General features: G+C 41.8%; 1 protein-coding gene across 1 annotated transcript; it reads right to left on the reverse strand.

The window, feature by feature from the left end:
• Window positions 1-17,309: 17,309 nt before the first annotated feature.
• Window positions 17,310-26,437, reverse strand: rgra (retinal G protein coupled receptor a). The gene is made up of 7 exons (XM_079559975.1): window positions 25,917-26,437; window positions 25,501-25,657; window positions 23,493-23,614; window positions 22,689-22,842; window positions 22,092-22,209; window positions 17,653-17,766; window positions 17,310-17,575 (listed from the first exon to the last, which is right to left on the reverse strand). The coding sequence occupies exons 1-7, from the start codon at window positions 25,993-25,995 to the stop codon at window positions 17,432-17,434; spliced, it is 888 nt and encodes a 295-aa protein (XP_079416101.1). The 5' UTR covers window positions 25,996-26,437; the 3' UTR covers window positions 17,310-17,431.
• Window positions 26,438-27,208: the final 771 nt, after the last annotated feature.

The raw sequence follows: 27,208 nt of genomic DNA on the forward strand, positions 1-27,208 counted from the left end.
CAGTTTGTTCATTCCCCGCGGTGTTCCCCCTCCCTCCCTCTCTGGCGCGGGCTCAGTGACGCACAGCCCTGCTGCTTTCCAGAACATCTTTTATGCTAATTACCTCAGCATCCCGAGTGAAAAAGCTGCTCAGTCACTGCACTCAGGTTTGTTCACTTCCACAGGGTCTGCATTTAAGCAAATGCCTTAGTTTGGAGAGAGATATTCATTATTATTACACGGGAACGCTGCGTAAAGATACACAACCAGAACAGATTTCAGCACCACGCGTCAGTGGAGAGCTCCCGGACGCGTCACGCAAATGCAGCTTCATAGCTCACACACTTTGAACCCAAATTACACTACAACTCTGTGGCATAAACGCTTGACCTCTACTACACAGGGAGTTTTGTAGGGAATTTTACTCATTTGTAGATGTCCCAATCGTTCTCAGTTTACTTGAGCCTATACACTTACGAAAGTCGCCAAGCTGCTTAAAAAACTGTATGCATTTTAATACGAACGAGCCATTAGCCACTGTATTGTTATTCTTCATAGTTCACCTATTTTATTCTTTAAAGAAAGACACAACACGTGAGTCACGAGTCCGGTCTGTCTGTAGCGGAGACACCACGCACTGGTTTCTGTGGATCGTGTCACTCTCAGGACGTGAGCCAAGCGCCATCCATCTGCTACTCGATGCTGCCATCTACAGGAAGGTAGACGTGCTTGCAAAAAATACTATTTGGTTGTTACGTTAATTCATCCCTTAGTTAAAGAGATGACTATGTTAACCTCACAGGGCCAGGGTGCAGCGACCAATAAACAAATACACGTATACATATATAATTACAACTACTAAAACATTTTAATCAATAACATGATTGTTAAAACACAGCTGGGGGAAAAAGTTGTTTTAAAGCATTTTCTGGAAAGAAAAACAACTTTTTAACCAAGATTAAAAAGCATATTTCACCCGAATTTTGTATTTCACAAAACAAAATACACAAACCCAATTGCTGAAATGTATTTTAAAAAGTCATTTATTTATTGTTTTGGTGGGGCTATGCTATTAATAATAGGCTTAATAACATTGAGCTTTCGATTATTATGTTTTTGCAAAATTATGATTATAAAAAAACACTATATAAAACATTTAAAGATGTATTTGTTTTATGGATAGTATTTTCTCTCACCACATTATAAACATAAAGCAAGTATGAAACCGCGTAAACGCACGCACTCCTGCTATTCTTGTTATGTCCAGCAGGTGTCCTCGTAAGCCCATTCTTGACAGAGGCGCTCATTTAGGCCTTTTTTTTCCCCTTATTTTTTTTTTTATCATCAGGCTTGACTTCTACGCTGTTTTTTGCTTTGCTTCTTCCTGGAGTCTTAGGGGAGGAATCTTTATGTGACGACTAGTCCTTTGAGCGCTCCTCTTTCTGATCAAAAATACAACTTCTCCAACTCAATAAACAAAAGAAAACACAAATACATTGCACAATTATTTTAAAATTGCAGCATGTGCATTTTATATTTCAGCAGACCAACCTATCGTCTTTATCCAGTTTTTACACCTGGGTTGACTGTTGACTTTCTTCTCTCATTATTTTAGTAGATTTGCGTAAAAAACACGTTTGCACAACTTTCTCCACCTTCATATTAAAACGTAATCCAGGCTTTTATTACGTTGGTTATTTACGTTTTACACCTTGTAAAGAAAAGACAGTAAAGACACTAGACAGGTCGGGATTTCAAATTGGCCCGGGGGCGCCCTCTGCAGGAAATAGAGGAAAATTACATGTTATGAAACGGCGGGGAAAAAAAGCTTTCATGTTCAGCTAACGGCATGCTAGCAAATCAACGGCGCCGTGAAGAACACACTTTGAGCGCAGAACGGAGTCGGTAATAGATTGCAGGATTTAAACATGTGGAAACTGTGTTGAAATGGCTAAAAATTCCTTATGTCTCCTTGAAATCCATTGTAATGTTACTTTGCCGTAACCTGTACTGCATATTGAGAGTATTTCTGCCTCTGGGTCAACATGTTATGATGGAATGGGCACACGCAGCCAATTCCTCTGAGTGCCCGGTCTGACGTAGCCATATTAAACCAATGTAATAGGATTCGGCACCAAAATAATGGATATACATATTTGCGCAGACTTCAACTTTATTTTTAGATCCGTTATGTGACGTTTGTTCAATAAACCCTGGAGTCGTGCCTGGAAAATGGTTGCGCAAATATTTACACGAACATTTGCACCCCCCCCCCCCCCGTCCCCCCCCCCCCCTCGTCCCCCCCCCCCTCGTTTCTGTTTGTGACATTTCTGGAGGGGGGCGTGGCTAAAGCTATCCCGACAAATGTGGACTGGCTAGCGGAGGATCAACCTTTTTTTTTTTCCTTTTGCTGCCGTGTCGTGGTAGTCTGATCTGATTTGGAACGCGAGCTCAGGAGATTCAAGATGACCGTGTAATCTATGGCTACGGCCAAAGTATTAATTTCCATTAAACCCCCGCGGTCCGGGGCGGCCAAATGCAACCGGGGCGCACGACGTCACCGCAGAGTTTTTGGGGCAAAAAATAACCAGCAGATTAGAATGAAAGGGATAACAACATAGGATGGGTTTACGTGAGGCCAGCGTGCTGAAGAATACCTGCTGTGCAAAAAGTTCAGGAAATCAACTGATATGGATTTTCCTGAGGCCGACGGCCATTTTTTGGGAATTTTTATTTGCCGATACCGATATGCACGCCCGATATTTTGACTATAATCCTGTGCATGATCGTAGAAATAAATGGACATCAACTGGACTGGTTTTTGGTAAAGTTGAGGACGTTTCACTTCTAGTCAGAAGCTTCTTCTTAGATCTTCAGGTCATAAAAGACACTTATTACTCAAACTGCAGTGGGATAAATAAGACCCAGGCTCCAAAACTGCCAAACAGTCCTACTAAAGTTGTTTACAGTGTCACTTCCAATGAAAAAAAGCGGGAAGTCTGGATCACTTTCGGTTCTGGAGATATCGGCTTTTATCAGCATGAGATTGGCCCATAGTCGAGATTGACTATCGGCATATATTGGCATATCAGGCCGATATACTCAAATATCGGCCTGATATGCAAACATCATAATTATAGATTAAAACCGGTTTCATTTTATAGATTTATTTTCTATAGTTATGATGAATACAAAAACGTTTTGGTGAGGAGGATAGGCATTTCTTATTTAGACCTTCTTTTTTAAATGGCCTTGTTTTTGGGGGATTAGTACAGATTTGGACAATATGTATCTGTATTGTGCTGTGCAAATTGGTGTGTGTGGAAGACAAACCAACATTTGCTGCATATAAACCTAGAAAGGAAAGACAAAAATGGCCCAAAATCAGAAAATTGAAAAAGTTGAATTTTGCCATCAGCACAGCGCACATTATTTTTCTGGTAGGGTTTTGTATTAGGACAGTAAAGCCATGAGGACAAAGAGAGACTTCACAACAACAGAAGACTTTCCAGACATTTGCCCCACAATGTTTGTTTGGCTCTTTGTGCTTTATTTATATTTAATCCAGGACAGGACAGACTCGGGTGAGGAGCAAAGACAGATGAAACTTATCATGTGCAGCTGTATGGTGTATTTGACGAGTGAGGAGGCGATGGAGGAGGTGTTTCCACTGCTGATTGATGGTTCCCAGGAGCGACCTGGGAAAGAGCCGGCACTTGAACAGCGAGAGCAGCTGGTCTTGAAGGGAAGGAGCGACACACTGGTATCTGTATTTTATGAAGTCTGACTCTGAGCGGTTCAGATAACCTCCGGACAGACCGACGCTGTCTGGCAGATGTCTAATGCGTCATTCGCTTGAGTGGCGTTCTACAGTTTGACAGCGGAAACAACTATATAACTATAGCGCGTCTGTAGAATGTGAGTGACATAAATGCAATCCTTATAACTATACCATTCTTTGAAAGAAACATTGAGTCCTGTCCTTGTGGTGTTGCTTATCGGATCTGTTGGAGAGTGTCAAGCAGACGTAGGAAGCGGCATGTTGCCCCATCATCTCCTCTTCAGGTTAGCGTGTGTAAACAGAGCTTTTCTATTTCATTAGGTTCTGCCCTGTTCGTGGCCATTCCCAGCACCTGCTTGTCTTCTCTTGTCCATGAAATCACTGCTGGTTTTAGTCATGTCAACCAAACAATGGACTCTGTAAGAACGTATGGAGAAATATGTAAACCCTGAATTGTGCAATAACTTTGACTTACTTTTGAAATGGAAACACAAGCGGCAGATCATCGCTAGAAAAGAAAACACATCACAAGTAAAAGGTATTGCACATATTACACATTTCACATTAAAAGGGAAGATCGCACCATCCCCAAATGGCCTTAAGGTGCAGCTTCTACCGCACATTCCCCAAGCCCCCAATATACACTTTCGTTTTTGCTCTCATTTTTCATGGGGTGAACTCAAAGACATACAACTTTTTCTATAATCACCGTGGACCGATTTCTCCCAAATCTTCGTGGGCACTTCTCCTTTGTCAGAGGATCCATCCCCCTCACAGGTGTGGCATGTCAAGATGCTGCTTTGACTGCATGAATATTGCACAGGTGTGCCTGAGGCTGTCTACAATAAAAGTACACTGAAATGTGCAGTTTTACCTCATTGGAGGGGTCGGGTGTGAACACCATTTACCTCCCGCCGTGCAGCACATCCCATTGTTGTACTGTATACACCAACTCAAAGCGTCCCAAACATGCTCAATGGGGGACCCATCATTCAAAATGCCATCAATAAGATGTTCCTGTGTTCGTTGCCCGTATCTTCACAAAGGCGATGTGCTCACGAACACAAATTTAGACAGATATGTGAACAATATTTGGGAGAAAATGGTTCTACTCTGTGTATAGAAAAAGTTGTATGTCTTTGAGTTCACCCCATGAAAAATGAGAGCAGAAACAAGTGTTGCGTTAATATTTTTGTTATTATCAATGAAGCAATCGCAATCACACTCGCCCCATCCCCCCCAGAGACACACCACATAAGCACACCACACACTTAAGGTAAAACAATGGACATGGGGCTGACATAAGGCTGAGTACAGATGAACCAGGTGAGGAAACACCATCCGAGGAGCCGTCTGCATCGGGAGCAGCACCTCGGCTGCAGCCACAGGGCACCGACACAGGGTACCCGGAGGAGGCGCGGTAGAGACACCACACCTCCATCCAGACACCCGCAGGACAGCACCCCAGTAGCCACAGCACCCCGGCAGCCACAGCCAATCACCGCTTCAGAGGCCTCCTCTAGAGGAAACTGGGAGAGCCTAAAATTGTTAAAAGAAGTAAAAAATTAAAATCAAACAATAGGTTCACTAAAATAAGACTAAGAGGTAAAATACATATATATATACAAAATAAAATTTTATAACAATAAAATAGCAATTAACTGCATCTAAAATGCATCTATTGGCCTGGTGTCATCAGGATGATGCCGCCAAGAGGGAGCATACACAGGTTAAAAAGCACTGGGCCTAAAATCGAACCCTGGGGCACACCACATGTAATTTTATGGACCCTAGAGGAGCAGGTACCATGAATGTTCTGTCTGTGAGGTAGGATGTAAACCATTTGTGGACAGCACCAGAAAGGCCGATGTGTTTTAAACGAGTTAAACAATAGTATGGTCGACTGTATCGAAGGAGGCGCTCAGATCCAGTAGAACCAACACTGTCGCCTTCTGTGAATCATAATTTAATCTAAAATCGTTTAAAGTCTTTAAATAAAACGCGTTGGTTTCACTCGCCATTGAAATTGTTACTTGTAAGTGTTTTAGTTAAGTTAAGTTTTAGTCAGCACTGTCAGCAGACAAAATGAACACTATTAGCAAACGACGATTGTTTATTTTAGTCAATGTAAAACAGCTTTTTTGTCTTCCCTGCACCAACAAAAGAGGTCGACCTTTCCCACAACTATAACACTACGGTGTCCAAGGGTTACCACGAACTTGACTGACCGCATTGATTGCATCATCCACAAGTCATCGCCGTGTTCCCGTCGAGTAAAGCGTATCCACAGTCCCGAGGCGCGTTGCATAACAGTATATCCACATACTGTACCAGCCAGTGTACTTAATTTAATTTGTTGCGTGTCCAGACAAAACGGCCCGCACACATGACCCTCTGTCTTACCTTTAACTCTAGGAAAACACAATAGGCCACTTCACGTGACAGTGCCGAGCTTTATGTATTGTTGTGCGCTGCATTTACGGATAGGGAGAGTTGATTAATAGCATAATCCATGTCTGAATGGATTAAAAGGCAGCGGGTCCATATGTGTGAAGCCCATTCACTTAATCAGAGTGCATCTGCTGCCCGTGCGACTGCCCCGTTTCATAACGGCCGAGCGGCATCGGACCATGACATCGGAGGCAAAAGATCAATTTGCAGCTGTAGTGTTGCTGGAGTTTCTATGTGTATGTGTTCGATACATTTTTGACCGACATTAGTTCTTGCGACAATAAAGACAATAAAGACTGTGGCTAATCAAAAAGCCATCAAAGCCCATAATGCATTCTGCAAATACCACATGTTAACACAGTAAATGCTACCTATATGTCATCCTGTATCATAATGTATTGATTCAAAATCCCCCCTTTCTGTCTTGATCTATTCTGTATGACTCTATTACTTTGTTTTCTGTATTTCCCCCTTTTTCTTTTTCTTTTTTTTTTAATGTTTGTTTTGTTTTGGTTCAACGTCTCCCTCCTGGCCTTAAACATGTGAATATGCTTATATGTATACATGTACTTTGACAGCATTTTTATTTTGCAATCACATCTCTGTTAAATAAATTTTAAAAAAAGTTGGAAAAAAATAATAATAATAATTCTTGCGACAATAAATTGATCTATTTAAAGCTGCAGTAGTCAAACTATTTTCTTGTAGTAGAGTAAACGTCATTTGTGAAAGAAAAACAGACCATGTGCGTGGTTGTGTGTCAAAATAATAATAATAAGTTTTTGTTCCAGCGCGAACCAGGAAGCCAGAGGCTAGATTAGCACAGCGTTAGCATTAGCTGTCGGGAGTGTGTGCGGGAGGGTCTGTGAGAGCTAGAAACGAGTTAAAGGAACAGGCCGCCGTTTTTCCATACTGAGATATGTTCTTACCTGAGCTTAGACAAGTTTATACATACCTGTCTGGTCTTTGTGCGTGACCGTGGAAGCTATAGGAATATACTGGGAGAGGCCAAATACTAACAACATTTTTGGTCGTTTTGCGTGACTGAGGGCACGAACAAAGACTAGACTGGTACGTATCAACTCGTCTAAGCTCAGGTAAGAACATAACTCAGTATGTAAAAATGGTGGCCTGTTCTTTTTAGGCTGAGAGACTTTACTCAACTCCCTACGACCTTCACGGTTTGATAATTGAGTTTTAGAGGTAGTACGGCTTTCATACATAAATGTTTCGGACAGCTAGTTGATGATAGAAGCCTGATCTCACATACCACTGGTCAAATATTACTCCAATAAATGCTGTTTGTTTAAACTATAGACCCGCTACAGCGCGCGGCATTGCTCTGTCTGTGAAGATGTTTTTTCTCACAGAGCGATTATTATTTAATACATTCATGTTGCTTAAAGGAATAGTTCACCATTTTTCCATACTGAGATATGTTCTTACCTGAGCTTAGACAAGTTGATACGTACCTGTCTGATCTTTGTGCGTGCCCGTGGAAGAGTTTGGTCGCTTCTAACTTCACCCCATTTGGAGCTATAGGAATACACTGGGGGAGGCCAATGCTAAAAACATCTTTGGTCTTTCTGTGTGACTGAGGGCACACAGCTCTTTCATACAGTGATATTTTCTTACCTGAGCTTAGATGGGTTGATGCGTACCTGTCTGATCTTTGTGCGTGCTAGTGGAGGAGCATGGTAGCTTCCAACTTCACCCCGTTTGGAGCTATAGGAATACATTGGGAGAGGCCAAATGTCAACAACATCTTTGGTCGTTTTGCATGACTGAGGGCACACACAAAGACCAGACAGGTACGTATCAACTCGTCTAAACTCAGGTTAGAACATATCTCATTATGGAAAAACGGTGAACTATTCCTTTAACAAGAACCAAAGCCCCAGACGTGACAACTGTGCCTTTGCTCACATTGGTAAAGCTCAGTGTCCCATCAATAAAATAACAGGTTAAAGTGTAAAGAAGAGCCTTATTTAGAGGCTGATTGTGTCATTTTATTTGCCTTGAAGCATGGTTTATTTTGCCTGGATAATCCCACATGATTAACTCTGTGTGGTAGTTATTGCAAACACTGTACACGATGCACTCGGGTTTTGTGTCAGAACCATTGGTCTCTGAACATATAAGCTTTCATATGGAAACGAAAAAGAAAACAAAATACACCTAATAATCACAGTAACATGTTTAAAGGGGGGGTATTATGCAAAATCGACTTTTTCAAGCTTTACATCACGTTATTATGTCATTCCCTCATTAAAAACATGCTGGAAGTGTTGCCTTGGCACATTCACATATTTTTGAGTAATCTGTAAAAACTATTTTAGGGATAAGTTTGCCTGAGTCCTCCTAGGAACGCCCCCACCTCCCGGAGACGCCTCCGAGCTTTCATCACCAGCTGAGTAACCAACCACTGCTCCTCAGCAGAACCCCCTCCCCACTGATGCCACAGACAGCGTGTGGAGGGGGCGTGTCGGAAAGGGTCAGAGGTTCTTAAAGAGACAGAGGCGTATTTTAAGACATTTGCTGCAGCCATTTTGAGAGAGCAATTTTATACAAGGCAGTTATTCTAATTTACTGCATTTACAGACCAACAGAAGGTTTCGTCATCATTGTAGTGTGCTATAGACTGGTGCTATGTGATTGAAAAAAGCATAATACCCCCTCTTTAATATTAGTTGCTGTTTGGCTGATACTCAACATTTAGCATTTAGCACCTCTAACAAATACTGCCCAAAAAGTGCCTTACTTTAGATAATATAAGGAATTCATCTTACTGTATTTGCTATAAACATTAACAGCAGTCTCTCTGATTATCCTAACTGACAAAATATCTAGTAATACAGCCTTAATCATGTTTAATGTCTGTCAGCGTCAATTTTTAAGTTTGTTTATAAGTCTTGTTTATCAGTATTTGTTCATAATACCATTTCCAGGCTTCTGCGAGAGTGAACAGAAATGGAAAAGATTTTACTTGGAAAAACAGTTCATGCATCTCATCTCAGCATCAACTTTTATTTTCCTTATCAGTGCAACACCACACACCCTTATAAAGTGTTGGTTAAGTTACTTTAAAAAAAGTAATTAGTTACATTACCTTAGTATTGCCTCAAGAAAGTAACTAAAACATTACTTTTGGATTTACTTCATGTAGAATCAAATACATATGTTACTGTCATCTGTCAGACCTTGGAAGCTCAGCAGGGAAGGGCCTGGTCGGTACTTGGATGGGAGACCGTTTGAAAACACCAGGAAGCCTGGCGCATGTAGTGAGTGAGTGGTGGTCGGAGGGGCCGATGGCGCAGACTGGTTGGCTCGCGTCCGTCAGGCTCCCCCAGGGCTGCTGTGGCTACAATAGCAGCTAGTAAGGTAAGTGAATGAATGCCATGGAAAGCGTCTTTTAGTGTCCAGAAAAGTGCTATATAAAACCAATGTATTATTATTCTGATCAAATGGAAATGGAGTTGAGTGTGTGTGAGAGTGTAATCTCCTTCTGAGGGGCCATTAAAGCTGCTATGAAGTTCGCACCATTATGTGTCACAGTAGTGATGACCTTTTTCACTTGCCACGACGTTGTATGTGTTCCATCCTTTTATGCTTCGGTAATTACTGCTTTTCTATGTTTTAAGTTGTTTGGGTTACATTTTTATGATGACAGGTCCAAATATTGACGGTGGTCGACACATACTGTACTCCAGGCTCTCAAAGGTTGACTTTAACTCACTTTCCATATATAATAGCTTTTTTCCGGATAGTTTGCAAATGTTTTTCTGTCGCTTGTACTTTCCGATCCATCCACCGTCTGTATTTTGAGTAAAATGTTTCTGAAAAACGGTGATTCTGCAATAGAAATAAGCAACATTCCTTCCAACGTACGCTGCTACAAGTGTATTTATTCCTGTCTTTTACCTGAGGCGTAATCAAGTCGATGCTGCTTAAATCGTATAATTCTGTAGTTGAGTGTTGATGCTGCAAGTGTTTCCAAAGGTTGGAAGATAACCTACTCAAAACTTGCACTCCACGACCACGTTTTTATCTTTTTGATTGACATAATTGAAATAGTGTGCATATCTTTACCGGTGAAATGAATTCCTCTCGTCTGCCATTTTGATTTACAACCTTGTGCTGATGTGCTCAGCATGACGTAAACACGCAGGCATGCATGCAGCGAAAGAATATCTCCTCGGCCTTTCCAAAGCAGAGCCCAGGGAATAAACCCAGGGTTAACTTTACTGATAACGTACTTTGTAGAACCACTTGTCCAGAAGCTCCATATCTGGGTTTGTCAACCTGGGTTAGAGGAACTAATCCAGGACATGTTCAGCCAGCTTCATAGCAAAGCCATTCGGAGCCGCCAGTAACAAAAGTATTTAGTTTGTAACTTAATTTAATTACAAAGTATTTTCATTATAACGTGTTACATTTCTGCGTTGCTCATATTGTAATCCCGTTCCAGTAACATGTTACTTATTGCAACATGTTAGACCCAACACTGTTGATCTCATATATACTACTGGTCAAATATGACTCCAATAAAAGGAAGTTTCCCTGTCAACTTATTACTTAAGTGAAATGATAAAATACAAATCAGTTGAAGTGTTTAGAAAAATAACTGCAACCCAGATTTCCCCTCTGTACAGCTACACGATGGCATTGACATTACGTCAGCACAGCGCCACCTACGGTTCAGGAGTATGCATTATTAAAAACAAACGGAAAAGAATTACTTTTTATTCTATAGCCATCATAGACAGTGGACAGTAGAAAGTATTGTATTTATCTTTCAAATGTAGTGGAGTAAAAGTGATACGTTTACAACACAAATAGTCAAGTAAAATACAGATTCTCAAAAACTCTACACAAGTACATTACTTAAGTAAATTTACTTGTTGCTGACCATCTCTGTCAATATTACATTTTTCTACTCCATAGCCAGGCTCGTACTTTGAGAACCTCAGGCCCAAAACAAACCCTCTGTTGCTACCCTGCTTCCTTGTGGTTAGAGTGATTATATTTGCTTGGTTAGACGGGTGCTCGTGTAATCCTTTTCACACTGGACAAGTCTCTGTCTCTGAGGAGGTGAGGCAGAGTGCAGAAGCCCTGAGGGCACAGCATGACATGCGTTTGGTGAGATCACAGGCTGTCAAAAGCCCTCATTATAATCAATGTGTATTTGTAGGTCTTCATGTCTGCCTTCATGTCTGCCTGGTAACAGTGCTCTGAGTTTCTTTGCAAGCAAGTAAGTCTTCTGAAAGGGATATACAGCACACACTGTACAGTATCTCACAAGGTACATATACCTCAACTCTTCTACATCTTCTGTCACATCTTTTTCATGGGACAACAATGAAGCCCTGACGCTTTAGTAGTCCGTAGTGCTCGTACAGCTCGTGTAACAGCATCATTTTAATTATCCCCTCAAAATATCTGTACATGGCATTAATGTCAAAACTGGTGGCCCCAAAAGTGAGTCTTGGTGAAATGTCCAAATTAGGCTCGAAATGTCAATATTATGTGTTGCCACCAAAATTTTCCACCTCTTGCCCATGGAGTTCACCAGAGCTTCACAGGTCACCACTGGACTCCTCTGTGATGACATCACAGACCTGGTGGATGTCAGAGACCTTGTGCTCCTCCAATTTATGTTTGGGGATGCCCCACAGACACTCATAGGGCTTGGATCCAGAGTAGGGCTTGGATCCAGAGAAAAGCTTGGCCAGTGCATAACCTTTACCCTCAGCTTCTGGGGCAGGACAGTGATCATCTTGGACCACAAATGCACCATTTGTGGTCATTGTCAGGTCGGAGTTTGTCCTTGTGGCCCAGTTTCTGAAGGAAGGGTTTAAGTACATGTTGGCATTCATGATTCCCTCCATGAGCTGTGGCTCCCCAGAGCTCATTCCGCCTCAGACCATGACACTCCCATCACCTTCATGAGGCACTTGTCTTTTTTCACCTCACCTGTTGCCTCCACATACGCTTGACATCATCAGAACACTGAAGCTTATCTTGGACTCATCAGACCACAGGACACGGTTCCGGTAATCCAGCTTGTTCTGGAAAGTCAGAACATGGTCTGAGCATTGACAGCCTAAACCCTGACCCCTGGTTATTGATGATTCCCATTTGGAGAATCATGAATACCAACATGTCCTGTTTCATACTGGAGCAGAGCGCGATCCCCTCCCTTCAGAAACTGGGCTGCATGGGCCGTAGTCCAACTTGACGATGACCAACCACTGCCCGAGCCAAAGATTGAGCAATGTCTCCAGACCCAAGCCTACTGAGCAACCCTATTGTGGGGCATCCTCAAACAAAAGTTGGTGAAGCGCAAGGTCTTTACCACCTGTGATGTCATGGTGAAGGAGGATTCCAGTGGTGACCTGTGAAGCTCTGGTGAACTTAAAGGCCAAGAGAAAGGAAAATACTGGTGGTAGCACAAAATCCATCAGGTTCTCAGGGAGATAAAGCCTCCCCTTCCCTTCCTCTGCTGCCGCTTACTATTGTTTATTTGGCTCGATAGCTTTAACTTTTGTTCTTTTGCACCAAGTGGAAGAATTTACAGTAAAGCTAACTGAACAAAATTTGCCCTCTTGAACAAAATCAGACTGGCATACAAGAACCAAACCACAACCATCAATTGCTGCTGTCCTTCCCTGCTCTTTGCTCATTGCTCATGTGTACTTCCTGTCCCCACATTCAGATCAGTAACGCTGTGTCTGTGCTGCGCCCTCGTGTTCATGTTTCTGAGTAATCCTCTCAAAAGCCCATATGAAAACTTCATTGGTCGACCAGACGTAATCCCCAGTCAACTCTAAGTACCTGAATATGTCTGACTGTAAGAGACCACGAGCTGATAAAGAAAATACGACATTTGTCTGCCAGAAATGTGGATTTGAGCGGGAAAATAATCCGTTATGTTAATCTCAGGCCAATGTATTTTAAATAACTTATCTGTCGACGTAAGCTGTGACGAGCGGCGTATTTGTGGAGCCTCTAATATTCTATTACACAAGTGCCTGGGACTGAGATGTTATTAATGTAATGAAGGGTGAAATTGTGTTCCAGTTTCTCAAAGTGACAATTCAAAAACAAGTGTGTTCATTCCCGCTGTTCTGGGTAATCCTTTTCACTTTGGTCATTTCTACGTCCACTGCTGAAGTGCTCCGATTTGTATTATCTGGATTTTAGTGCATCATGGAGGAAACACAAAACAGTTCTTCCCTTTTTGTAAAGCCTATAATCCATCATCGGACCCGTTATGTACGCAAAGTGTGTTCTTCACCGCAGTATGGATTGTTAGCTGAAAAGTAAAGCTTGTTTTCATTATTGTATAACGTATAACTCGGTGATCCAGGGGGCAAATTTGAAATCCTGACCTACCTAGTCTTTCACTCCTTACTGTCTTTTTCATACAAAGACATTATTTCAAATTTCATATTATATTCTGATGTGCCGCTTGCACTTCCGTGTTTTGGTCCTGGCAGGGAACAGTGCTCTGGAGAGCAGGTAAAGACTAGCTACCATTCATTCACTCCAAATAATGACTGAATTAGTTCTGATCAAGGCCATCACTTGTGGTATCACTTTGGTTCCGGGGCAGCTGTAGATTTGGCATGTCCATATGTCCATAAGAATATGGACTTTGTAACATATACCTTGAATTATAGTTTTTTAAACGAAAGCAAAAACTAAATATTGCTCACTCTGGAACTTTTGTCCTCCTTGTTTTCAACCAACGTACCTGTATCCTTTTATTTTATTTCCTGCTAGAAGCTAAGGGTAAATACTTGGACATTACCATTAGTTTTTAAACCAACCTTTACTTTCTTTGAAGCTTATAAATCACCAATTTATGCAGTGGAAAATGTTCCACAGTGCTGTAGGAACAAAGATCAAACTCTGCAGACCACATGTCCATCTGCATCCAATATTCACTGTACAGAAAGATCAGAGTAAGGCGATTTTATAGCCAATTTCACGGCTGTGAAGCCCCAGCTGCTGGTGTGCAGGGGATGAATGGAATAGTTGTCGTAAGTAGGAAGAATGTCGTTGACTCGACTCATCTCTGTGTCGTTGGTAAAGAATTATGCAACTCTTGTTCCCATTGGAGAATGACATGAGGCTCGGACAATAATCAGCTTACAACAACAGCTGAGCATTTTTCTAGTGTATTTTCCATCAGTCTGTTTGTAATCTGTGTGAAAGAGGACATGTGACCAGGCTGACATGCGTTCTGTGCTACTGTGTGGGCCTAAACATTAACTCTGCAGAAGGAAGGTTTTGGCTAATGGAGGGAAGGGACTTTCTTTTGTTTAGCGTATTATCAAAAGCGTGGATAATGGTCGGCTCAGCAGCAAACCTTGGAGAATGCACATAGGACTTCCTGGTTTCCCAGCCCAGAACCCAGACTATTGTAATTAGTGAAACTGCTCTAACTTAGTCTTAAACTGACTACAAGAGCGAAGAGGCTTCTGAACATAGAAGCAAAGCAATTGATGTTTAAAAATCTTTAGTTTGTTATATTCATCTGATAATTTACACCCCAGGATAATTTCTGAAATCACATTCACAGCAACGTATTGACACACATAATGACATTGTGAACATAAAATAACTTCTTACACTGTGCTTCAGTCTTGGTCACAAAGCGAAACAGGATAGCAGTGACCAAGGGTTTGCTGGTTTAAGACACAACATTTGCATAAGCAGCAGCAGCATAGAGTTTGGCAATACAAACACGTACAACATTAAGCTTTAAAGGGGTGTGCTTTCTTATACCTTCACCTTTGGCTTGGTGTATGAAGTCATTTTGTAAAACACCCTGGTGAAAATCTGAACAACTACTTGGCAACACATCTAACCATTTATACTTATGAAATCAACTTAGGAAAATGTTCTATACACGAGTTTCAGTCACACAGCCTTATCCGTAAAATCGACACCAGTTTGAGCACTTTTGAACATTCAAAAGATGTGTTTATGGAAGCTGTCAGCTGGTCAGAAGATTTCCATCATCGGAAAACTCAAACAACCCAGTCCAGTTGACATAACCGCAAACCTCTACGACGGTTCCTGGACAAATGAGAGCGTACACAACCATGACTATACATTCTATATTTTGAAGGGAAAACGTCAATAACAGAAAGGGTAGTGTCACTGAAAACCATGAATAGAACATTTCATTTTCTATTTGCATCAAAAGATAAAGGAATGAAATGCCTGTAAATATGACCCATGTGAGGTATTCATTGATGAATTAGCACTCTTCAGTTTCTCATGGTTCTGTTTGCACAGCATGAACAACGGCAGCCCAACCTTCAGTGTGCACATGATAAACAGGGCCAGACTTGGTAATTGGGTTAAGATCTTATCTAAAATTGAATCAAATATTCCCACAAACGCCCTGTCATGTGCATTGCGGTGACATTTCCACGGCATTTGGCACCGGCACAGATCTGTGTGAGTTTTCATCTGAAAGCTAATTAATCTATACCGGCTAGCGCTAATCTGCTACTTGTTGTTGGGGAAACAACACTTCATAGAATAGCGCTCTTGTTCACGGCTCCAGGATTAGCATCTAAGCTAGCAGCAATAAGAAGTTAGCAGCAAATGCACACGTGTTTCTACTTCACATGAGAGGGGGCATATTTAGCAAAAACAGCCCAGGGTTGTAAGGGGGGAAGCACTGCGAGGGAAACAAGATCCAAACATGATGTTTAAGAGCTGCCTTGAGGATATCTTCTTGGGCTAATGGACGATTTAGAAAATAATGAATCTTGTGTCCAGGTGCATTAACCATTGCGAGATAGACTGGTAAATGAATGCGTAATGAACCATATGCATGTTGAAACTGTGGTAGTGTTGCTTGATACAATTAGTCCGCCACAAAGATGTTTTGAAATGTCTACCTTAAATATCTTTTGTTGCTTGTTAAGGCAGCATGGCGGCACAGTGATTATCTTGCCCAATTTTTATGTGGGGTTCGCATAGTCTCTCTCTCTCAGGTCAAGTTTTCTAACACTTCCAGCTAGGTTTTCCAGACAAAACCTAGCTCAAGATATTATGAAATACTTGGTGAATCACTGACTTTGACAGATGGCACAGAGGACAGATTTCCCCATGGGCACAGTAAAGTGCACCACCTAAATGATTGCAGCATTTGCAATTTGCCTTTCCTCGCTATTTAAAATCAAATTTAAGTTGTTTAGAAAAAAATCTTCAGCCGTGCTATATTTTGCCATCAATGAAAGAACTCTTTTTGCATTCATTTCAGTTTCAGAAAAGTCACATGGTTGAATATAGAGAATCTCATGGCCAAGCATCACTTCTGAATACAGCTAAGTGTATTCTATTTGGGATTTAATGCATTGTTAGAGAATTTGTTAAACTATCATTTATACTGTGCTCTCAGTCTGTGCCTTTTTCTTAACCTGATTGTTAATCGAGAGTAAACTACAGTTAGAGGTTGGTCTGTCATATTACCCTGTATCACCAGGCAGCAACGGCAAAGAATATCAAACCCTGTTTGCAAAATCCCCCAAATGCCCAGGTACTTTAAAGCGAGTCATTGAAGTGCAAATTCATCCCAAAATATCACTACCAGTGGCTTTCAATTGCTGAATTGATAGAACTGTTATATGGATCAAGTTTATGCAGGATCAAAAATAACAGGACATTTATCTTTTATGATTTCTCATATGAATTAGTCTCCCCCCTCAAAGACTGAAATTGGAATTGGTATCAATGCAGTATCAGCCATGGAATCAATTGGAATTTAATCAAAAGGGAAAAACTGGTATCACTAACAATCATTGTCAAACTCTTCATTTTCAAAGCTGACAAAAGATCCTATGTTTTATTAGCAACCATCATGTTGGAACCTTTTTCAAAGTTGGGAAAACCTAAAAAATAACTCTTTCAGACATTCAGTTTAAGATCAGAGAGGCTTAAAATAAATGAACTCTAGTATTGTTTCTGTAATGGCTTTTTGATAATCATATCCTGTGCCTATCACGACATGTTGAGTGTGTTGCCCACACTTTAAAAAAGACATAGTAGAACATGGTAGAACAAAGAAAAATGGGGAATGACAAACCCAAGGAGCATGATGGATAACCGAACGTGCACACCAAAAAGACATCTACTGATAGTACCTTCGGAGAAACCAGGACAATGGACGGATTTAAATTAATGCATGCTTATAGTTTATTTGGACTTGTTCTCAATTTGAGGCACTTCGATCTTCTCCCCGGTGAGGAACTGCCAGATGCCTCCTCTGTAGTTCTCGTTGCCCAAAGCGTACAAGAAAGCGTTGATGGTAGGAGCGGTCTTGGCCAGGATCGGAGCCATCTGAAGGAAGAGCATGAAAGTTAGTGAGTCTTTGAAGTAGGCCAGCACTGGAGGTGAATGTTCTGGATTGTGCGTACCATTCTGAGCTTGGGGGAGACCAGGGTGGCGTTCTCGAAAACGGCGTAGAAGGACACAATGCCATAGGGGCCCCAGCAGAGCAGAAGAGTCTTCAGGGGAATGCTAGGGTTGAACTGCAAGACAAAGAGCATGAGACAAAAAGTTACTTTATTTTGAATGTAAGAAGAAAGGGGATTCCATTTATGTTTTACAAAGGCCTGAAGATTAGGCCTACAGATGACTGATTTAGGGCTGGGTACAGTTAAACAATACCAATATGGCATCAGGAAAACAAGACTAGGCACCACTGGTAAAAAATAAAATAAAAGGTATCGAAAGTAGGTACCGAAAAAAAAAGTTTTGTTTCTGTTTGTTCAACGAACAGCAATAAAGAAAGCTGGTTGTTTCAGCTCAAATATGATACATTAATGTATGGAATAAATTTACATTACACATAAAATTAAAATAATAATATATATAATATATATAATATATATAGTAAATACTACGCTGAGATATTTTTTTCCCTCAAACTTGGCTGTAAATACTGTTTAAGTGGCGCTAGCCCGCAGTTAGCTTTGCCTGTTAGCCTGTTAGCTTCTTCGTCATGATTCCATTAGTGTGTATTGGCGGCTCCGGTCCGGTGGCAGTCAAGTTGCAATTTGTGGTTTTCTGGCCAGAGACACCAGGGGAGATGAAAGACCCTCCAATCATCCCATAAACACTTGTATAACCCCCAGCGGGACTACGAAAAGGAATTAAGGTAAACATGTTACTTAGTATTGCTTAAAGGCAATGTACTGACCATTAAATAGCCAAATGAAAAATGTGTTTTGTACATTGATGAGTGTCCACATCACTGATCCCTAAAATATCTCTATATAAAAAAGTCAGAACATCTGAACCAGGATTATTGAAAATCCACACTGGTGCTGGGAGAACATGCAAACTCCACTCAATTGTCTCTCAATGTGTATGTTTTGTTTGGCATTCTTCCATGTTTAATTTAACATCCACAGTCTCTACTTAAAAGAAACGGCATGCTACATTTCTCGGTGCAAACATAAGGAGTTGGACGCACATGAGGTTTACACATGTAATCCATTGAAGGCTATTTTTAAGACGGGATGAATGAAAACAGCAAAAAAAGAATGTCTAGAGTCATGGGACTGAACCAAGTCATAAGCCAGGGATAATGACTACGCTGAAGCTTGTAGTATATTCCTGACCAGTCTGGAGCACGATGGAAGTATCCGGTCATCAAAGTGACCATTGTTCGGGCTCAAGAATTTATCCAACTCTTTTCTACTTTCATATAAGTAGCTTTGAGAAATCCACTTAACTCTATACATTCTGTTGAGGAGTAGCTTACTGTGAGGGGGAAGTTTAAGTTCTTTTCAAGTCTATGGTTTCTCTTCCAAATAAACATAAAGCCACACGGCGGAACATACCAGCTTAAATGTTGCTACGTCAGCAACAATCCGTCCACAGCAACTAGCCTGACGTAAAACTTTGAAACAGAAACAAACGTGCCAGTGATGCTGATTTATTTTTGTTTACGAACAATGAAAGTGGGGGTGTTGTCGTTCAAAGTCATTCCTAACATTTTCCTTTTTATAATCATCTTTAACAACTTTCTCGCAGTAAACAGCAACAAAAACCAGCCTGCTAGTTCAAAATCGATGACAAAGACTTACATGTGCATGCATAAACTTGTTATTTCAATATGTTAAAGGACAAATCCAATGTAACTCCACTACAGGGAAAAGAAAGTATAGCCTTTATGCTCATATTTTGTTCTATTCATTGGCTGGAAATGGTACGAAGTGTAGCTTTAAAGAGACATTTATTATTAGAAACTGTTGGCTTTTCCAAACTCAAATCAAAATGACTCAAAGGTGTGGACTCTGTTCTGTCATAAGTTGCAACGGTACAGCTCCGAGCAGCCTTTAGTCTGTGGTAAAGCCTCTGTGACCGGCCCGGCATCATGTGCCCAGTGCATTCCAACAGAACTGCGCCACATAAAAGCACATTTGTTTTCCTTAATAAGCCGTTGCTAAGCCAATCATGCAACTAATTCATAAAGACATTGCCGTTACGAAAGAGCTCCCCCAAAAAGCACAATTAGCTGTGATGATCGTATAATTCCCCTGGTCTGCTCCAGTAAAAGTCAAACATTGGGGGAAGTCCAGTGCGCACATCTCTCCATTGAAAGTAGAGTAGGACTGACATGCACGACCTTTGCATTCCAGTCAATAAAACGTCTCGAAACCACGTAGCAACAAGAAGATATTTTATTTTATCTCTTGATCCTTTTTCTGCTCTGTAAATGTCAGCTAAAAGTCTGTCCTCTTCAAAAACAATTTCAATGGAAGTAATCCCAAAATAGGCTAATATTGCATGTGCTAATTTAGCAACAATTTGAAAGGGAGTACCATTTTTTAAATTTAAACTAGAGAGAAATCTTTTTTTTTTTTTAAACAGGTTTAGCGTTCACAGATGTTTGTTGAAAAAAAATATTTAAAAAGACAGACTGCTGTAGGTATGAGCAATCACAAACCTAGCACTAGCACTGATGCTACCGACAATTAGCCTAGCCTGGTGGACGCCAACATTGTAAACATTATTTGTGCACATGCTTATGAACTCATCAAAATCAAGAATCGAGATGTTAGGAATAATTATGAATCACAACTAGCAGTTTCAAATTAACGGGCTTATTTTTATTTTATTAATAGGGAAAAACTGTTAGCAACATATGGGTTCATTTCTATAATGTAGCATTAGCATGTTGCCTGATCCTAATGGTACATGCAAACTCTTCAGAATTATTATTTTTTTGAAATACAAAAACAACATATCAACTTTTAGCACAGCAGTACAAAAAGCTAGCATGTGGATTTGGATTAGCTGCCAGCTTTCCATGGCTGGCCAAATGTTCCGACACACAAACCACTTCTTGCATTTTTTCCTCCGTCACATGATTTTGACGTACCCGGAGAGATTTGTAACTATTACGTAATTGGATTGTTTTGGCACTGGCTTCCCTTGCACTTTGCTGTCAGTTGAAAAACTCTGCTAAGTGTGAGTAATGGTCTTACACAACATACAGTATCAGTAATAGTGGGACGTCCTCCTCTGCTATTAAAAACCCACACCGCACCATAGCGCGTGTCCACATTCTCAGCTGAAGGCTCCAGTCGGGAGGACCTGACCTATATTTTCAGTTTGTGTGTGTGCCTCCCTTTCACTGTCAGTTGTGTTGTTTTCAATAGGCCCACGTGAGCTCAGGGGCTTTCGGAACAATGAGGAGGAAATGTCGGTGGATTTCTGCCGGTCATACGAGCAGATGACTTCAAAAGGGGAGAAGGCTCAGTGGGCCACATTTCTGAAGACTTAAATAACTGTCTGGAGGTGATTCTGCTGCTTTGTTATTGAGTTGCTTTGGAGAAGCACAGCACTGTTCTAAGGGGCTCCTAGCTACTACCTCGGGGCCTTTTAGCCTACAAACAAATGAGTATCATGTTTCGTGAACTGATGCTCAAGGAGATGGGCTCAGTAGACAAAACAGTCAGAACTGCTGCATGGGTAAAGAACATAGTAATTTTAGGTAATTTAACCATATCAGAAATATATTAGGCAGTAAATAAACACAATTAAATGAAATTATGATCAAATAATTTACTTAAGATTTCTATCAGTTGTGAATGCAACTTGGATAGAGATATTAGAGTTAGAAAATCCCATAGAAATTGAAACGGCAGTGCCATTCCGTATTTTGCATAACTTCAACAAGTTTCAGTTATTTGTATTTGTCTCCCTGTCAGCACACTTTCATTTACTGTTTGAATGTTCAAATGCGGAAGTTGTCATTAATAGAGAAATGGATTTGCAAAAATTTTATGTAAGACACCCTTCAAGGTTTAAACTTATTTCACTTTTGCAAAATCAAAGTCAAAATGTGATTCGTAAATTTGGTACCTTTTTGAAAAAGGTTCTTCTTCTGTTAAAATGATATTTATTATTAGTTTGTTCTGTTTTGTTTTTGTGAACCTGTGCTCCATACCATGGGTATGGTCGTGAGCACTGAAAGAAAGAAAGAAAGAAAGAAAGAAAGAAAGAAAGAAAGAAAGAAAGAAAGAAAGAAAGAAAGAAAGAAAGAAAGAAAGAAAGAAAGAAAGAAAGAAAGAAAGAAAGAAAGAAAGAAAGAAAGAAAACTTGAACACATGAAGGACAGCTGATCACAGCATATGCTAAAAGCTATTGGTATGTTTTTTTAATTTTAGTGACGATTATAATTAGAGCAATATCAGAACTTTCACTAATGCTTCAATTGAGATATTATTACTCTCTTGACGTAACCCTCTTCCTTCACTTATGATGCCGTGTGACTTGTGACTGGATTAGGCTTCATTACCAGGTCTATGAGCAAATCTACTGACCCGCTCACTCCACTTACCCTGGGGTTTCCAGTCTTCTTGAACTTCTCAGCGATGGACTGGTATGAGGACATGACCACAAACATCTGGATGCCCATGTTGAAGATGGCCATGGGGATCAAGTAGGACGTGTAGTTTCTGCAATAAAAGAAAAAAAAAAAATCACGTTGGACTTCAAAATAAGGAGTTTTTCAGCTGCTGCTAATGACAGCGTAACCTAAACTCAACCTAAAACACAATTACTTTTACTTCAGTGCAATTAGCATGAAAAGAAAAGACAGCAAGGAGTGAGAGACTGAGGCCCTCAAGATTTCAAACTGGCCCGGAGCACCCTCTGCAGACGGTGGTGAGACTCATGTGATGAGAGTGAAAACAAGCTTGCACTTTCAGCTAACGGTATGCTAGCAAAAATCATACCTTGATGAACACACTTTGGGATGGGCTTAAAATCCAGGACATAAAGATCGGTGCATTGTGTGAATGTACATAAAAAAACTACTCTAGGTGTGCTTTTGAGGAGGGAACATTACATTAGCGGCATTAGCGGAGGGAAGCTCGGGAACTTGCCTAACAGTAGGCCTAATCCATCTTTTATTGTACCAATGTGAGTCACCCACCTGTCTCCTTTGCTGTAGTCCAGGGTGCAGCAGGTGCGGAGGGGCTCGTAGTCGTACGTTCCCCAGCCAATGAGGGGGAAGGCGGACCACATGGCGCAGAAGAGCCAGACGAAGATAGCCAGGGTGATAGCACTGCTCCACTGCAGCTTTGTCCCTTCAGGGGGAAAGAAACATGTTCACACGCTGTCACTGATGACTAAAAATAGATTTTGCTAGTCTCTGGATGTTTACCCTTGAAAAGAACTTCAAAAACACTCACGGTCATCAGCCTCCCCGCTAAATTGGACACAGGCCTATCATTCGTAATTATGGCTTGTGTTGATATTTTAAATGAATGTGTCCATGGAAAATGGACATGAGTATAAAGACAGCTCTATTAGAGGTCTCGCATGTTCTCCCAGGCAGGATGTGTGTTACAAACATGATAAAAAACACATGTTTAACTTATGGCCACTTATATTAACGGCGCCATAACAGGGTAGAAAGTTCTAAAAACATTTTCAAACCCATTATTTATGGCGTACAAAGATCCCTGATTATAGAATGTTATAGAACTATGAAATTAAAGTCACTACTTCTAATGTGGTTTAAATTATGGCCCAGAATGGAAAAGCCCATTTTTCATCCTTTGACACCTGTGCTATATTTAGCCAGCAGCTCTTCAGCACACTTTGCATGCGCAGCCACTGCCTTGTGGTAAAGGAACTCCAATTCCTCCCTTATTTACTGGCTACCTGTTCTGTCTATTGTTGTCCACAAAGCCAGTTTACTGATGTGGGACAGTGTGATGCCTTTTGCCCTTACGTGTGCAGTACTGGTGGTAGCGGTCCCAGGCGATGGCGGCGACGAAGTGAATACTGGCCAGAGCTGTCGTGAAGCCCTGGAAACCGTGCAACTGGCAGCCGTCCGAGCCATAAGGCCAATATCTGTGACGGGGAGAGAGAACAAAGCCAAGTCAAAGAGCTGGAGTGTTTGGGATATATATCGTTTCAGAATCCAAAGGTCATTGGTCCAGTTCTTGTTTGTGGCATCCTTGGGCAAGACTCCTTGCATGCTGCATGTGTGTGAGCCGTTGATGGTGTTGGTCGAAGGGTTTGCTGGTGCAGATTGACAGCGATGTCTCCGTCAGTCTAACCCAGGGCAGCAGTGGTAATGGGGCAAGTCATGAAAATTGAAAACGCTATCTCAGCTTTGGTCAACTCAGTTAAATCGTCACGGGGCTTTTGAATTGTCAGGTGTACAGTACGTCAGTCCTGTGGCATTCTGTGGTTAGGAGTTTCAAGGAGTGCTATAGAGGTGGAGAAGTGTGTTTTCGTTCAGGTTGAGGGCTCTTTAAAATGTCTATCTTGTCCATATCAAACTATATTATTAAAAATCTGCTTGTTATGTGTTTGATGAGAGTGAATGCGTAATGAAGACAGTGCAGCACTTTGAGAAGCTTGTCAAGGCTGTCTAAGCGTAAAAGTCTGTGAACGTGAATAAGTGACATCCATTACGGTGCTTTTCTCTATATCTATAAGGAACTCATAGCTCAAGGAACCGCTCTCCCATTTGCATTTATAATTATCTCACAGCGGCCATGCATCGGCAGCAGTAGGGTTGAACAGCCAACCTTTGGCTTAGGAAGAGCCTCTCTGTACTGCAGGCTATGTGTAGTAAAATGTGTTGCAAGCAAAGTTTGAATCACTTGCATCTGTCAAACCAGTTTCAATGGTTTGATTTGACCTAAATGTTATCAGCCCCCCACCCCGTGTTGAAAAGTGCAATAATATTTAGGCTAAAAAGTGCAAGCAGAGTAAGTTAATACATAAATGACTTTTCAGTATCCATGATGATATTTGAATTCATTTGATAAGAAATGCTGGCCACAGTGTCTGTCTTTAAAATGTTCCTGCTATACACAACTACTACTACTCCTACCACTACTAATAGCGCTTTTAAGAACACTGAAATATGCTTTACATTGCAATATGGATTCACCCCATACCCGCTGGTGATGCTCAAGTACATCTACTTGAGTCACTTTTTGAAGAAATTGTAGTACTTTTATCATTCGGTACTTTTTGCTTCTACTGAAGCAAAATGATAAAGTATCTGTACTCTTCCTTGGGTAAAAATAATTGTCAAGTTATCCACTGTGAGTAAATATTAAGTGGCAAACGCTTCATTTTGATCGATAAAACAGATGCAGTTCGTCTCGTGCGCCACTACTTGTTCTTTGGAATTATTTTGTATTATCTTTATTTCTTTCCATAACCGTTCCTTGGCATTTTCTTTCGGAATATCACAAATTGCACATGATTTTTCGCTCAGACGGTTCCAAGTACTTTCTTTTAACTTTTACTTTACTTTTGTTTGGGTCTGGACTTGTACTTCAGTAAAATTATGTCAAAGTAAGGTTACTCTCACTTGAATAAATATTTTGTATTGTAGCCACAGCTGCCTGGGTGTAGACAGACATACGTGTGGCTATAGAGAGGTTCTGTGAAGTGTCTTGCCCAAGGACAGTCTGCACCAGGGGGATACTTGCCATAGACTACTGCGAGTAACAACATGATTCAAGCGAGCATGCCCTAATCAATGAAGGAGTCTAGTGTTTATCAGTGGTGCAGATAACCTATAGACTATACAGACTGTCTCCCACTGATCCCTCCCACACTCGTCACACCGCTGCTGATTCCTGACACCGCAACAGCCGCAGCATCGATCATTTGTTTGATTGCATCTCGGAGGTGTCACCTTGCCACGGCCATTACGAAAGTGCACAGTGCGTTACGTCACCGCCGGTGCGTGCGTATCCACCGCCGCTCACCTCAGGAAGCTGGAGAAGCCGGCTACGGTGGCGTTCATGGAGATGCCGATGTCCGCCATGGCCAGGCTGACCACCAGGAAATTACTGGGCGTCCTCAGCTCTCTGATTTTGAAGAATGATATGATTGTCACGGCGTTGAGGAGGATGCCCAACAGCCCTGCGGAAGAGAGGAGGAGGAGAAGCGTGAAAAAAAATAAAAAATAAAAAAAGCGAACAAAACAAAACACACACAAACGTAGCAATAAACACAACGCGCTAGAATGGAAACTTTTGGGATGACTGAGAATCAGCGTAAAAGCCAACAACAGAGTGTAAACAGTGCTGCTACTATAGGCAGACGGACCGAGTGACAGGTAATAGCGCAGGAAGCAAGGAAACCCGCTTGGCTCGCGTCCCAAAGCGGCGCGCACACTCACCCTCCACGAGCAGGCATGATCCCAGGGAGAACACGTCGAATTCGGAGAAGCCGTCGGGTAGCGGGTAAGACGAGACCATCGCGGAGCCTGACGTGCCACAACAGTAACTACAAACAAAAACAACAACAACAACTACGGTGGTGCCGCGTTCACTTTTCAACTCGCTGTCTCCTTCCTCCTCTGCCCCTTTGACTCGTGCCGTATGTGCCTCGGTTCTGGCTCGGGGGTGCCGGTCGCTATTTAAAGAGGGATTTCACGTGGAAAAACCGTGCTTTTCTTATGTTATGTAAAGCTGCCACGCTCTCTCCCCCCCCTCTCTCTCTCGCTCTCTCTGCCCCTTTATCCGCGTAGGAATGTCTTAATGAACGAAGCCACACCACACCAGCCCGCGATCCGCGCTCATAATACGCATTTGACCACCGCAACAGTAAAGCCCCTCGCAATTAGTTACACAACGCGCCTTTGTGCGTCCGCGCGGCCGCCGGTGAGCGCGAGGGATGCTGCTGCTGCTATAGGCTACCCCTCGACCCCCTCCCCTCCCACCCGTCTGTGTATCATCCGCCTCTGATGTCAAAGCGACCACGTATACGATGCAGCGAGCGGCGAGTCCGGGCGCACAACAGGTGTCTGATGCAAATGAGGCAGATTCAATTGGTAAATGACAGGGTTAATGCGGTGTAGTGACAGAATGACTCTAAGTTAGGCATGGACAGGGCCGGTTTTAGCCAATTTAGCGCGATCCGGCCGCGCACGCCACCGCACACCCGCATTTGTTGTGGGCAGAGGCCCCACGGAGGAGCACGCTGTACAGATCTTCATTAAAAGTTTTGTAAACCCTGATGAGAACAAATAGACAAATGCTGCCTTCTGGTGAGACTTATGGAATCATTCAGAGGAGCCAAGCTATATTAAAACAGAAACGAAACCGCTAAATACAACTATGAAGGTAAGCTACATGCAATTGTTACGCTAACCTCAGCTAAAGCTGCGCAAACAGCGGCTTAATGCATGTATCCCCGTTTAGAACAGCCATACGATGTAAAATATTAAATCCGTATGACCTGTGTGTCAATAGTGAGGGCTGTCCACTCTCGTTGCCAATCAGTGGTCAGTGGCCTGTTCATGTCACATCAGACACGGTTTGGCGCTTTGGCCACAGCCAGGGGTCGGTCCCAAAACCTATATCTGGTCAGACTGGTTTGGCTTTGTTATGGAAAAGCTCGACAAAGCGGGTGAAAGAGCCATTCGGCTGACTGCATGTGGAAAAGCAGCTTTTGGTGCCCGAGGCAAAA

The sequence above is a fragment of the Gobius niger genome (assembly GCF_951799975.1).
Source record: "Gobius niger genome assembly, chromosome: 7".
NCBI lineage: Eukaryota > Metazoa > Chordata > Actinopteri > Gobiiformes > Gobiidae > Gobius > Gobius niger.

Excerpts from the sequence above, each read along its gene's own strand:
- rgra (XM_079559975.1), bottom strand. The coding sequence starts at position 25,995 with ATGGTCTCGTCTTACCCGCTACCCGACGGCTTCTCCGAATTCGACGTG. Across the intron at positions 25,658-25,916 it reads ATCATGCCTGCTCGTGGAGG|GGCTGTTGGGCATCCTCCTC; the intron begins GTGAGTGTGCGC and ends TCTCTTCCGCAG. Across the intron at positions 17,576-17,652 it reads TCTCCCCCAAGCTCAGAATG|ATGGCTCCGATCCTGGCCAA; the intron begins GTACGCACAATC and ends CTCTTCCTTCAG.